This window comes from Rhinichthys klamathensis, unplaced genomic scaffold (genome assembly GCF_029890125.1).
Source record: "Rhinichthys klamathensis goyatoka isolate OS25496 unplaced genomic scaffold, OSU_Roscu_1.1 h1tg000091l_1, whole genome shotgun sequence".
Lineage (NCBI taxonomy): Eukaryota > Metazoa > Chordata > Actinopteri > Cypriniformes > Leuciscidae > Rhinichthys > Rhinichthys klamathensis.
Genome location: NW_026606630.1, coordinates 493578 through 506992, shown reverse-complemented (window position 1 = coordinate 506992; position 13415 = coordinate 493578). Strand labels below are relative to the sequence as shown.

The 13415-nt window shown below is 37.9% G+C and overlaps 1 protein-coding gene across 1 annotated transcript in view; it reads left to right on the top strand.

The window, feature by feature from the left end:
- LOC130085959 (ephrin type-A receptor 5) overlaps window positions 1–10359 on the top strand; it is a 90799-nt gene extending 80440 nt beyond the window's left edge. Inside the window, exons 15-17 of the mRNA XM_056252038.1 lie at window positions 4250–4443; window positions 9166–9321; window positions 9456–10359. Coding sequence (XP_056108013.1) covers window positions 4250–4443; window positions 9166–9321; window positions 9456–9561 — 456 coding nt within the window. The 3' untranslated portion in view covers window positions 9562–10359. The remainder of the gene's footprint in view (window positions 1–4249; window positions 4444–9165; window positions 9322–9455) is intronic.
- The last annotated feature ends 3056 nt before the right edge of the window (window positions 10360–13415 follow it).

The following is a 13415-nucleotide window of genomic DNA, read 5'->3' as shown; positions in this document are numbered from 1 at the left end:
TATTTCTTTATAATTGTTTGTGAAATGAATAGCAATTTCTGAGCGACAATTGTTTCTACACCAATTCTTTTCAGTGTACCTGTTATTTATATAAATATAGTCCTATCTTACATCCAGTGATTATATAGTATGCATTTATGAAAAGATTCTGTGTAGGGCAGCGTTACAGCCAAAGTGCAGTTTTACCCCGCAGTATTTTAACACTACAACACAATAATTGCTTCCCATGGCCGTTTTTAGCGCTCATATGCTCTCGGATTTGCCTTAGGGGAAATGAGAGCGATAGAATGCTGATGTCTATAACTGGATCAGGAAGTGAGGGTAAACTCTGAGCTAAACCGACATATCGAACCCCATCAGTGGGCAGAGATCCATGCAGTTTTGGGGGTTGGGTTGGGGGTAGATCCACTCTTTCTCCCACTGCGGTACATCTGCCTGCGGTCCAGTCAAAGGTCATGTGAGACGGGGAACACGCGGGATGCTGGGTAATGGGTGTTCGGGTTGAAAAGCAGGTTTTGGCCACAGAGATTTTCTGCACGGAAAGAGCATCAGATCCCTGCAGACTGAGATGTGCCGGGCGTAATGGAGTTTGGTGTTGGACATTGTGTACGGGAGCTTTTACCAGAAGCTTACAGCATCTATTGTTTCTGTCTCTGCCTGAATACTAACAGGATCTCACTGGCACACATCCCACTTTTGTGTTTTAAACATTTGGATAGACGCTGAAACATACAGCATATAATAATATATGGACAGCTTATAAAGCAGTGTTTTTTATTTTTTATTATTATAGTTTTATTATGAATTATTATACATTATTGTTTATATTTTGAATTAGCATTCATTTTTATACGTTTAGCTTTCATGCTAATTTTAGTAGAGTTTTTAGTCATTTCAATTACATTTTTAGTATTTGTTTTGTAATTTATTAATTGCTTTTGTCATTGGTTTCAGTATCGTTAATACTTGTGATGCTTCAACTTTAACTTATTGCATCATTTCTAATTTCTCGTTTAGTTTGTTTTTCAACTAAAATGTATATTTTATTGTTATTTTAGCTTTATTCCTATATAATATTTGTAATAATTCTAGTTTGTTAACAATAATAACCCTGATTGTAAGTATATTTATTAAGACCAATAAAGCTTTTATTTATTTATTTATTTATTTATTTTAGGAAACCTCTGTGTAAGTTTATAAAGTATTGTATTTATAATAAACGATTAATTAAATTACATAAATTCATAAGAAAAAATATTTTGACATTTTTTATTTGGTCAGAATCCGAGTTTTGATACTAATTTTATACCACAGCGAAATGCAATATACCATTTTTAACACACTAATTCGTTTAAAAAGCTAAATATTTATATTAGTATTAACAAATTGAATTATAATTTAAAACGATCTCCATTAAGTAAATATTACTTCAAGTCTTTCACTAATTATTCAAGTAATGTCAGTGATAAAAAAAAAAAAATTATGTTATGCTCTTTTTGAATACTTTTTAAATGTAATTTAATCCTGTGATCAAAGCTGAATTTACTTCATCATTACTCCAGTCTTCAGTGTCACATGATCCTTCAGAAATCACTCTAATATGATGATTTGATGCTCAAGAAACATTTCTGATTATTATCAATGATGAAAACAGTTGAGCTGCTTCATATTTCTGTGGAAACCATAGATTTTTTTCAGGATTCAATAAAGTAAAGAAAGTTCAACAGTAAATAATTTATTTGAAATGGAAATGAAATATATTTAGTAAAAAAAAAATATATATTTTTTTTTAAGGTGCACAATAGTGTATACGTATCAGTGTCCATCCAAAACAAAACAAAATATACACCTAAATGTTAAACACAAAAGTTAATGTTGTAAAAACACAACAAACGAGGACCGTTTTTATTACTACAGGCTATTGAGTTTTGTTTGCATATATTAAGCCATTCCAGCTTGAGATATCGAAGAGCACATGCCGAGCCGCCTCGCTGTCTTTTGTTATGTAGATGCGCATGTCATATGTCAGCGCGTGAGATGACAAGTATATTTGCAGGCAGAGATGAAACGTGAGGCGATGCTTATGTTTTCCCAGCATATCCCAGAAGGAGGTGCACATAGCAGTCACGGTTTTATCAAGCACGATTGACCTTTTTTTTTCTCCTTTACAGTTGCCGGTGACGGCTTCATCTGCGCCTCACATCTCGTCCTGCGCTCCATCATTAATCTGTTACACACACTCGGGAAGGGAAAGTTATTTGATGTTTTATTTCTCAGTTTCTCGAGGGTTCCCCTCAGATGTCGGCTTCCTCTGCTCAGCCAGACACTTGTGTGTTTCTCTCGCTCGCTCTGTCTCGGCTCTCTCTCTCTCCGCGAGGGAGCCGCTGTTGATGTATGTTGCTCTTTGTGATGTGGGAGTGATGGGGGGATTTTATTTTAGCTTGGAGGAGAGGAGAGACGCTCTTTGTTGATTCGGGTTTGTCTTGCCAGTTTTTTGGGGGTTTTTTTTAATCTCACAAAAAGTGAAACTGGTCAATATTAAATTCACTCTGTAGCACAACATGACTGTCTATTCATGTTCATTAATTATATGATATAATATGATCTGTCAAATTAGGCACTACAAAAACACTGACAATTCTGAAGAATCTTCTGATCAAAGTACAGTAAAAACAGTAATATTGAAATGCTATTATAATTTTTAATAACAGTTCTGTATTTTAATTAGTGCTTGGCAACGATTAATCGCGATAAATCATATCCAAAATAAAAGTTTGTGTTTAAATGATATATATGTGTGTACTGTGGATAATTATTTTCTATATATAAATACATATGCATGTACTATATATTTAAGACATATTTGCATGTATATATTGTGTATGTATATTATTTATATATATATATATATATATATATATATATATATATATATATATATACATACATAATTTATGTTATATAAATATAAATATTGTATATATACATAACACATTTTTCTTAAATATATACTGGCATGTGTGTGTATTTATATATACAAAATAATTATCCACAGTACAAACATATATATTATTTAAACACAAACTTTTATTTTGGATGCGATTAATCGTTGCCTAGCAATAATTTTAATAGATTTAAAAACAATTTAAAACAATCTTCAGTGTCACATGATCCTTCAGAAATCATTGTAATTTACTAATTTACTGCTCAAGAAACATTTATTATTATTTACATTGTTGATCGTGAAGCTTTTTCTAAAGATTCTTTGACGATTTATTTGTAACAATGTAAAAGTCTTTACAGTGACTTTTGATCAATTTAATGTGTCCTTACTTTATATAAAAAAGACCCAATAGAGGGTTAAAATATTCACAATTTTATTGTTATGTTTTGTTTTTTAGAAATATTTACTTCATCCAAACGATGCAAAACTTGATAAAGGTTTTGGCACTTGCTGTGTGAACTCAAACAAACAAAAAATGGACATGGGTCGAAAAGGTTAAATGGTCTTGAAAAAAATAGTCCCACTTGTATTGTTCACGGTCAAAAGTGACCACATTGAAAATCAATGGGAGACGACTTGCATCTAGTGGAAAGGTTTGGTACTGCACACAAACAAACTCTTACTGAAAGCAAATTTTTTGAGATATCAACCTCAAATTTGGAGCACAGCTTGTTTAGATTTATAGCTTTGATTGTCTGACAGTTTTAGAGTAAAACTTGGTTTGGAAAATCTACATTATTGTAAAAAAAAAAAAAAAGCATTTAAGATAGTTTAAGTTGGAAATTAAATTTTCAGGTCCATGCTCAAAAAGTGAATACATGGATTATAACTACTGCGTAAATATAATTTAGTACCATAAAATCCCCTAAAAATACAAAATATTAAATAAAAAATATTATCTAACTAAAATTAAGGAAAATCATTTCATTTAAAAAAAAATATATATATAATAATAATAATTCGTTAATTTTAGCCCGACACACGACAAAAATCTGACCCTAAACTTTTAAATGTTATATACTGTTACTGTTGTTGCTGCCTATTTAGAGCACCCAAATAGGTCACTATAAAGGTGCCAGTTAATGATGCCTCTGTAAGCCATATATGGCAAGGTCAAGTGTGTTGACTTTGCCACCCAGCAACAATTCATGAACCAGAACAATCAGTGTTTGGACACGTAGGGCACATCATATATTTATTATGGAACATGATGTAAAGTGGTTGCAATCTTTTCTATTGTCTCAGGTGATAAAGGCAGTGGAGGAGAACTACAGACTCCCGGGGCCCATGGACTGCCCGACCGCCCTCTATCATCTCATGATGGATTGCTGGCAGAAAGACAGGAACAGCCGGCCAAAATTCGAAGAGATTGTCAGCATATTGGACAAACTCATCCGCAATCCCAGCAGCCTGAAGGGTCTGGTTAACCCATCTAACAGGTAATCGACCAGCCGTTATTGTTTACTTTGCTCACGATTTTCATTCAACTCTGTTCTTTCAATAAACTTTCTTTGCTCTCGTTCTTTATTGGTCCCATCAGAGCATATGCTAATTATGTTGTTATTTACGGCATGTGATTGAGATCACAAATGATGTGACGTCTGTGAAAAATTGATAACCGAGGGTTAACCACGGTGCTACACGCTTGTCACAGGAAATCAAGGTTTAATGACACTTGTGACAAATACGCACTCACATTTCATGATTTAATGTCGCGTTAAACAGAAGTGACAGTGTGCAAATGACTTCCAATTACTGTGATTATACGTATCGAATACATTTGCTGCACGTGGAGTGTTCTTCATTCTTACACGTTGGAATCATCCATTATCAGTAATTGTGTTATGCAGTTACATTCAAGTTTAATATGAAATTGATTTGGAGTCTGGGAATGTTTCAGTAGCTGTTATTGCACTGTAATTGTATTTCTTTTCCCTGGATGATAATATTAGCAAGTGTGGCCAAGGGATCACTGATTATATTAATATGTATAGTCATAATAAAGTTTGATTTAACTTGCATAATAAAGCAGGATTATAAGCTTAGTTTCATATAAATATTTGTTCTGAATTTTAAGGCAAGACACTATATAGGCAAATGCACTGGTCAATTTTGAGATTTTGGGCTGTTTGGCTTTTCATAACCTTTTGGGGATAGAAGAAAAAGCCTTTTTGAGAGTTTTCAGCACCGCCAACGCCGTCATTGAGAGATTTCAGCACCGCCAACGGCGTCATTGAAAGGTTTCAGCATCGCCAACGCCGTCATTGATAGGTTTCAGCACCGCCAACGCCGTCATTGATAGGTTTCAGCATCACCAACACCGTCATTGATAGGTTTCAGCATCACCAACACCGTCATTGATAGGTTTCAGCATCACCAACACCATCATTGATAGGTTTCAGCATCGCCAATACCGTCATTGATAGGTTTCAGCATCACCAACGCCATCATTGATAGGTTTCAGCATCGGCAACACCGTCATTGATAGGTTTCAGCATCGCCAACACCGTCATTGATAGGTTTCAGCACCGCCAACGCCGTCATTGATAGGTTTCAGCACCGCCAACGCCGTCATTGATAGGTTTTAGCACCGCCAACGGCATCATTCATAGGTTTCAGCATCGCCAACGCCGTCATTGATAGGTTTCAGCATCGCCAACACCGTCATTGATAGGTTTCAGCATCGCCAATGCCATCATTGATAGGTTTCAGCATCGCCAACACCGTCATTGATAGGTTTCAGCACCGCCAACGCCGTCATTGAGAGATTTCAGCATCGCCAACGCCATCATTGATAGGTTTCAGCACCGCCAACGCCGTCATTGAGAGATTTCAGCATCGCCAACGCCATCATTGATAGGTTTCAGCACCGCCAACGCCGTCATTGATAGCTTTCAGCACCGCCAACACCGTCATTGATAGGTTTCAGCACCGCCAACGCCGTCATTGAGAGATTTCAGCATCGCCAACGCCATCATTGATAGGTTTCAGCATCGCCAACGCCATCATTGATAGGTTTCAGCATCGCCAACACCGTCATTGATAGGTTTCAGCATCGCCAACGCCATCATTGATAGATTTCAGCATCGCCAACGCCATCATTGATAGGTTTCAGCATCGCCAACGCCATCATTGATAGGTTTCAGCATCGCCAACGCCATCATTGATAGGTTTCAGCATCGCCAACACCGTCATTGATAGGTTTCAGCATCGCCAATGCCATCATTGATAGGTTTCAGCATCGCCAACGCCGTCATTGATAGATTTCAGCACCGCCAACGCCATCATTGATAGGTTTTAGCACCGCCAACACCGTCATTGAGAGATTTCAGCATCGCCAACGCCGTCATTGAAAGGTTTCAGCATCGCCAACGCCATCATTGATAGATTTCAGCACCGCCAACGCCGTCATTGATAGATTTCAGCACCGCCAACGCCGTCATTGATAGATTTCAGCACCGCCAACGCCGTCATTGAAAGGTTTCAGCATCGCCAACGCCATCATTGATAGATTTCAGCACCGCCAACGCCGTCATTGAAAGGTTTCAGCATCGCCAACGCCGTCATTGAAAGGTTTCAGCATCGCCAACGCCGTCATTGAAAGGTTTCAGCATCGCCAACGCCATCATTGATAGATTTCAGCACCGCCAACGCCGTCATTGATAGCTTTCAGCACTGCCAACGCCGTCATTGAAAGGTTTCAGCACCGCCAACGCCGTCATTGATAGCTTTCAGCATCGCCAACACCGTCATTGATAGGTTTCAGCACCGCCAACGCCGTCATTGAGAGATTTCAGCATCGCCAACGCCATCATTGATAGGTTTCAGCACCGCCAACGCCGTCATTGATAGGTTTCAGCACCGCCAACGCCGTCATTGATAGATTTCAGCATCGCCAACGCCATCATTGATAGCTTTCAGCACTGCCAACGGCGTCATTGAAAGGTTTCAGCACCGCCAACGGCGTCATTGAAAGGTTTCAGCACCGCCAACGCCGTCATTGATAGGTTTCAGCATCGCCAACGCCATCATTGATAGCTTTCAGCACTGCCAACGGCGTCATTGAAAGGTTTCAGCACCGCCAACGCCGTCATTGAAAGGTTTCAGCACCGCCAACGCCGTCATTGATAGATTTCAGCATCGCCAACGCCATCATTGATAGCTTTCAGCACTGCCAACGGCGTCATTGAAAGGTTTCAGCACCGCCAACGGCGTCATTGAAAGGTTTCAGCACCGCCAACGCCGTCATTGATAGGTTTCAGCACCGCCAACGCCGTCATTGATAGGTTTCAGCACCGCCAACCCGTCATTGATAGGTTTCAGCACCTTCACCAAGTGCATGAACGGCACAACAGAGGTCCTTGTGCTGTTCCTCACACTATAATACTCCTTACACACATTTCAGGCAACCTGTAGTGCAGGCATTCTCTCAGTATGGCAGCGTGGGTATTATTGTTCCCATAGCGTCAACGCAATTCCTCAAAGCGTTCCTCAAAAGGGAACTGAACATTGAATACTGAGAATGGGAATGAGACGCCACGTTGCGTTGCCATACTTTAAGGTGCAGTGTGTGATTTTTAGCGACATCTAGCGGTTCGGTTGAGAGTTTACATTAAGGGCTCAGCCCACCGCTCAGCCCTCCCTTTCGAAGAAGCTACGGTGGCTAAAACGGGACAACATCGTCGTCTGAGACAGCAGAGAATAGCCAGCATAAACCAAGTTTCTGTACCACAGTCCATTATAAACCACATCATGGATAAAGTTTCAGGTGAGGATCAAGGGTCTTAATACATAATATAATAATAGTAATCAGCTGATTGTCTCACGAACGTAACCAGCACATTTCTCCCCACATAGCAAACCCATAATACAGCGAGGGAGAAGAACCACATGAAAATATGCAACTATATATTTTTTTCTAACAGGGTAGTAGAAGTTTAGCTGGCTAAAATGAGCTGTTACTGTGGCTGAGCTGGTTAAAGCGTAAAGCCTTGTTTAAACCCGACGCGTCCGCATGAGCCCAAAGGTGCGTGCGGCAAAAATGACGTGATTGTAACAGCGCGCGCGCCTCCGCATCCCCTAGACACACTTACTACACACACAATAGGCTTTTTTTCTCTGATTTTGGAAACTCGATCGACTTAAAATGCTTCCAAGATCGACGGGTTGGTGATTCCTGTAACTGTTTTACGGTCAATGACAAGAGTAGCCTACTAATCAGCTGTCTCACGAACGTAACCAGCACATTTATCCCCACATAGCAAAGCCATAACACAGCGAGGGAGAAGAATTAAGTTACATGAAACAATCCAACTACATATTTACACCACTGACAAGGGAAAAGTCACTACTCACGGTGTTTATGACTAGCTTCTTCTAGCTTCTTGCGGCTTCTCTTTCAAGAGGAAACGAAACGCGCTCTGTAGCGCTGTGTGTTCGCGTTCGGCTACTGTAGAAACATGACGTCACAATATGTCGACCTTCATAGAAGGGGATTCCCGCGCCTATGTAGATATAAATGCCTCATTCTAAGGTAATAAAAACATTACGGTTTATTAAGTAAGTTCTTTATACACCACTGAACACATAGTTATGGATGTCATATTGCATTTCTGTTAATAGATACTCAAAAATGTTACACACTGCACCTTTCAAGTATGTCAGCGTGACTTCTTCAGACCAGTGAACCTTTGCCCGTGGCCAATAGATTACCGTGTACTACACGTGATTCAGACACCGGCTTACACTGAGGGCGTTCCCATAGCGTCAACGCAATGATGCGGCTTCTCGTTTCCATTCTCAGTAATGTTTTTTTTTTTTTTATTCAACAAATTAATTATAATTATTTTAGGCATAAAAACATTTTTTTATTTTAGGATTATGTGAAGAATTTTTTTTTTTGTGTGTGGTCTCAGACTTTTGGACCTTATTGTGTATTATAACAGTTATTATAATATTGTAACACATTTCGGGGGGGAAAAACTTACAATATACATTTGTGATATGCCTTTTTTTTCTTTTTAAAAGCCTGTTAGATGGTACATTATTCTGCTTGTGTCAGCTCAGATCTATAAAGGTTTTTAGTATCCAGCCTTCACCTAGAACTTTAATGTCAGGTTTATGCATCCATTTGTTCACCACTGTACCTGTCTCTCCCGCAGAGTGTCCAATTTATTAGTGGAGCACGGGAGCCCCGAGGGCTGTGTATTCAGATCGGTGGAGGAATGGTTAGAGGCCATAAAAATGGGTCGATACACCGAGCTTTTCATGGAAAGTGGATACACTTCTCTGGAAGTAGTCACTCAAATGACCTTGGAGTAAGTCATCTGTTGTGGAGGACATTGAGCCTGTTTGCTGTTTATCTACTGTTAAAATGAATTTCATGTTTTGATCTTTGATTTGGATGCACTTTCTAAAATATATTTTATAGCTTCATGTTGTTCTTTTGCAGAGATCTTAAGAGGGTTGGAGTCACTTTGGCCGGTCATCAGAAAAAGATTCTCAACAGCATTCAGGAGATGCGAGTCCAAATGATGAACGCCACTTTGCCCATCTGAGACCTGCTTCAGAGGAACTTCCAATAGTAGCCTAGCACTTTCTACGGACACTTATTTATTGAGCGGAACTATTTAAAGATGAGATCTGATGCTAAAGAAAAAAGAAACGCTGGATAGATGGACAAACGGTTACCGTTTCGTTTGTGCAAAGCCTCCGAACTAAGAGTCACAGGAGGAACTTGACTGAAATGTTGAGTCGTTGTTTGGGAAAGTGTGGCACATCTCCAGGTAGGACTACTGACTCGGGATCAGGTGTCTCTGGGCTGAATGTATAGCGTTTTTCCATGACCTCATTCAACAATATTATTACCTCCGGAATTCCACAAAAGACCAAGGTCGGTTTCAGCTCGGATGTTTTTCTCACACGAAGTTCACCTGGGGCGAAGTTCAACTGAAGTCATATCACGGGCTGAGGGAACGAATGGCAGTGTTAAACAAAGCAATAGTAGATTTCGAGCTTGATGTTGATTTTACTTTGTTCTAAAATGTTGCTTCCTTGATTCAATAAGAGGACAAAGAAATGGACAGGATCAATTTCCTTTTGCACAATATATGTGTCATGAAGGGCGGAGGAAATGTATTTGTATTTGAAAATGTGACACGTTTCCGAACCACATGTTTATTTAGTTCCACTGATGTTTTGATGTTTTGCGTGTAAATAGTGTACAGTTGCGTAGATAAAGTGGAGCTCAAATGCATCCATCCATGTTCATGTGGGGTTGATATACTGTACTTTAGTGCGCGGGTGGGCTAACATACTATGTATATTCAGTCCAGTCAATAAATGTTTATATTGCCTCTCAGTGCTTCATTAGATAGAAAATGAAAAGTTGTTTTACCATTGATGTGCGAACTCATACTTTTGCCTCGCTCAGTTTTTCACAGCATGGTGAGATAAAGTCAACATGAACTCAAAACGGACCCGATTTACTTTCTTAATACAGGTTTTTGGTTTTATTGTGCACAATTCATTATTGTTTTATTATATATCTGTAGAACCTTTAAAATTCAGAATGTAATAACTTAGGAAATAATTAAAGATTGGGATACTATGGAGTACATCACGTTAATGAAGTACACTGGGTTGCGAATATCGTTTCATGTTGACTTTAAGTTGAGTAAAATATAAGTAAAATATATGTGCCGTATCAGAGACAGGGTGTCGGTTACTGTAGACAATAATCCAGAGGTTTGGTTATATGGCTGTCAACGAATGTGACTACATTTTATTCAAAATTAAATATTTTCAGTACGTTTTGACTTAAGTAATATTTCCCCAATTAATAGGAAAGGGTAAACATTTGCGATAGCACATGAAGGCTGCCTAACTTCTCAACAAGAGCAGTAAAATAAGTCTTAATTGTCTTCTTTATGTACACTGAGGTATAAGTTGAAATCGATGTCTGTTAATCGACAACATGCCACACATGCATTATGGGTTTCATAACAAAAGGAAATGTTGAATGTTAGGACTCATATTCAGAAATTACAGGCATTAGGTCATTTCTAACCATATTTTAGGTTCATAATTGTTTATTATAGCACATTATTTTCCTATTAACACGACTGAAAGGCCACAAGATTGTATTAACAAGTGCTCAAGTATGTCACATGTGTTCCTCAAAACCTCTTATAACTGCTCATAATTATGGTCAGTGTAAGTATTTCCATTAAATCCACTCTGGTAGATATATGTATTACTTTTAATTTCTTGAAATGTAATCGTATCACATAAATAGCAGCATAATGCTCCTTAATTAGTCAAATGGAAGTGTTCAGAGATCAGATTTAATAATAGTCAAAAATGACAAAGTTGATGACATATTTTCAGTTAATTTGAATCTACATTGATTTGCACTTGTACATCTGCTCTGTTTGTTATATAATGAGTGAATATTATTTGATGTGTTGCAATGAATGTTACTATAATATACTTGGAAATTGGTATTTTATGCAATGCAGTTTCTCTTGCACTGAAATTCATTACATAAATTCACAAAATAATGGCCACAAAAAAAAAGTTAATGGATTTGAGAAAACTGTTTGACTGTAGATTGAAAAACATTTGAACCCGACCAACCACATGCCGTGCTTTAATAATGCAAAATGCTTGAGATTTGTGGCTGTTGTTTATTGTAGTGATATTTCTTCATAACCATTGGTCATATCTGTCAGAATGAAAAGCCAGATTCATCATGTTTTCAAGCATGTTTGCCCTATTATCGGGTTGTTTACTTAGAATATGTAAATTTGGATAACTTTTAGTTGTAGCCATAAACATAGAACAGTTGCCTTTTGTTTGACATTTATGATTGTGGTCACGCAAAATACATCTAATTCACACTTGGAAATGTCAAATATAGCTGCAATTAAAAAGCTTTCTGATTAGCACAGAAAATCGTTCTATAGCCCTGCGAACTTTGGGGTTAATGGCAAGCACAAGGTTTAACAATTTTGTATAATTACGGTATAACCTCACACTAATATTTGATCTTTATTAAGTGAACCCACCACCCCCAAAAAACATGTCTAAAATCACTAAACTGACTAAAATTATTTTATCATAAATGTTGAGTGCATCAAATCGTTTCCAAACATGTATTCTAATACAAAATGATCAGCATGGTGTTGGTGGGCTGCGCATTACAAACGCATTTTATCAGCAAAATGAGTATATTGTTTAAATATTTCGTCATATTTGGTCCAATAAAGACAGAGGGAAAAGAATGAAAAGCACAGAAAAAAAAGTGTAGTTTCTATGTGATAATTGTTTGTTTATTACCTTTTACTGTGTGTTTTGTTGTGTAAATGTCTTTTGTAGTGTAATATATTAAATTTTATATTTTTTTGTAATAAACTGGAGAGAAACCCAATATTGCTGAGTTCTCTATGGAATGCATATACGGCAATACTAGCTTATATTCACCAACACAAGGTGATGATGTGTGGAAGTGGGAATATCCCAGTTGAAATGTCGCACTTCAGTAAATATGGCAAATACAGAATAAAAATAACATATTGTTGCCATTCACTTTGAAAACAGCTGACAAAAAGTAAAAATGAAGGTATCATTATATAAACTTAATGTCTAATGTTAATGTTTCTCTTTACATTTGACATACGGTATCTCTATAGGCTATGCTCAATGAAAACTGGACTTGCCGCCATCTTGGAAGTAACATCAAACAACACGTCTCGCTGAGGTCGGGGTTGATCGATCTGTCCAACTTCGAGTGGTATTTCAGACGTTATTACCAAGTAGGAGGTGGGAAAAAATCCAAATTCAGAGCTGTCTGGAACGCAGCATTAGTTCCAGCCCTCATCAAACACCTGCCTGTCAATTCCTTGATTAACTCCAGGTGAGTTTGATCAGGGTTTGTGCTGGAACTCACAGCAGAACTGAAGAACCTTAGCATTCATTGTTTTCTGTGGCCAGTTTTCTTTTTTAAGTCAACTATTGCCAAGGTGAAGCAACAGGTGATCAACAGTTTGCTAAACTGTATAGACATGCTTATCTGGCTGCTTGAATAATAACACAATTGGGGCGGACTTAACCATTAGGCAAAGGTCGGCAATTGCCTTGGGCCCCGAGCTACCTAGGGGCCCCCAAAATGCCCCATTAAATTATGCTTAAGTTTTTTTGTTTTTTTTTTACTTTTCGCAAATTATATATTTCTAAAAAACATTTGCGAAAAAAGGCATCAAATCGTTAGTGTCGCAGGCAGGAGGGCCCCCCCCCTTGCCCTCCAAAGTTGCATGTTAGGGTTAGTGATATATTAACCTTATTTCCAAAACACAAGCTTTGAACTTATTTCGGATTATTATTATTATTATTTTTTTTTTTTTTTTTTGTA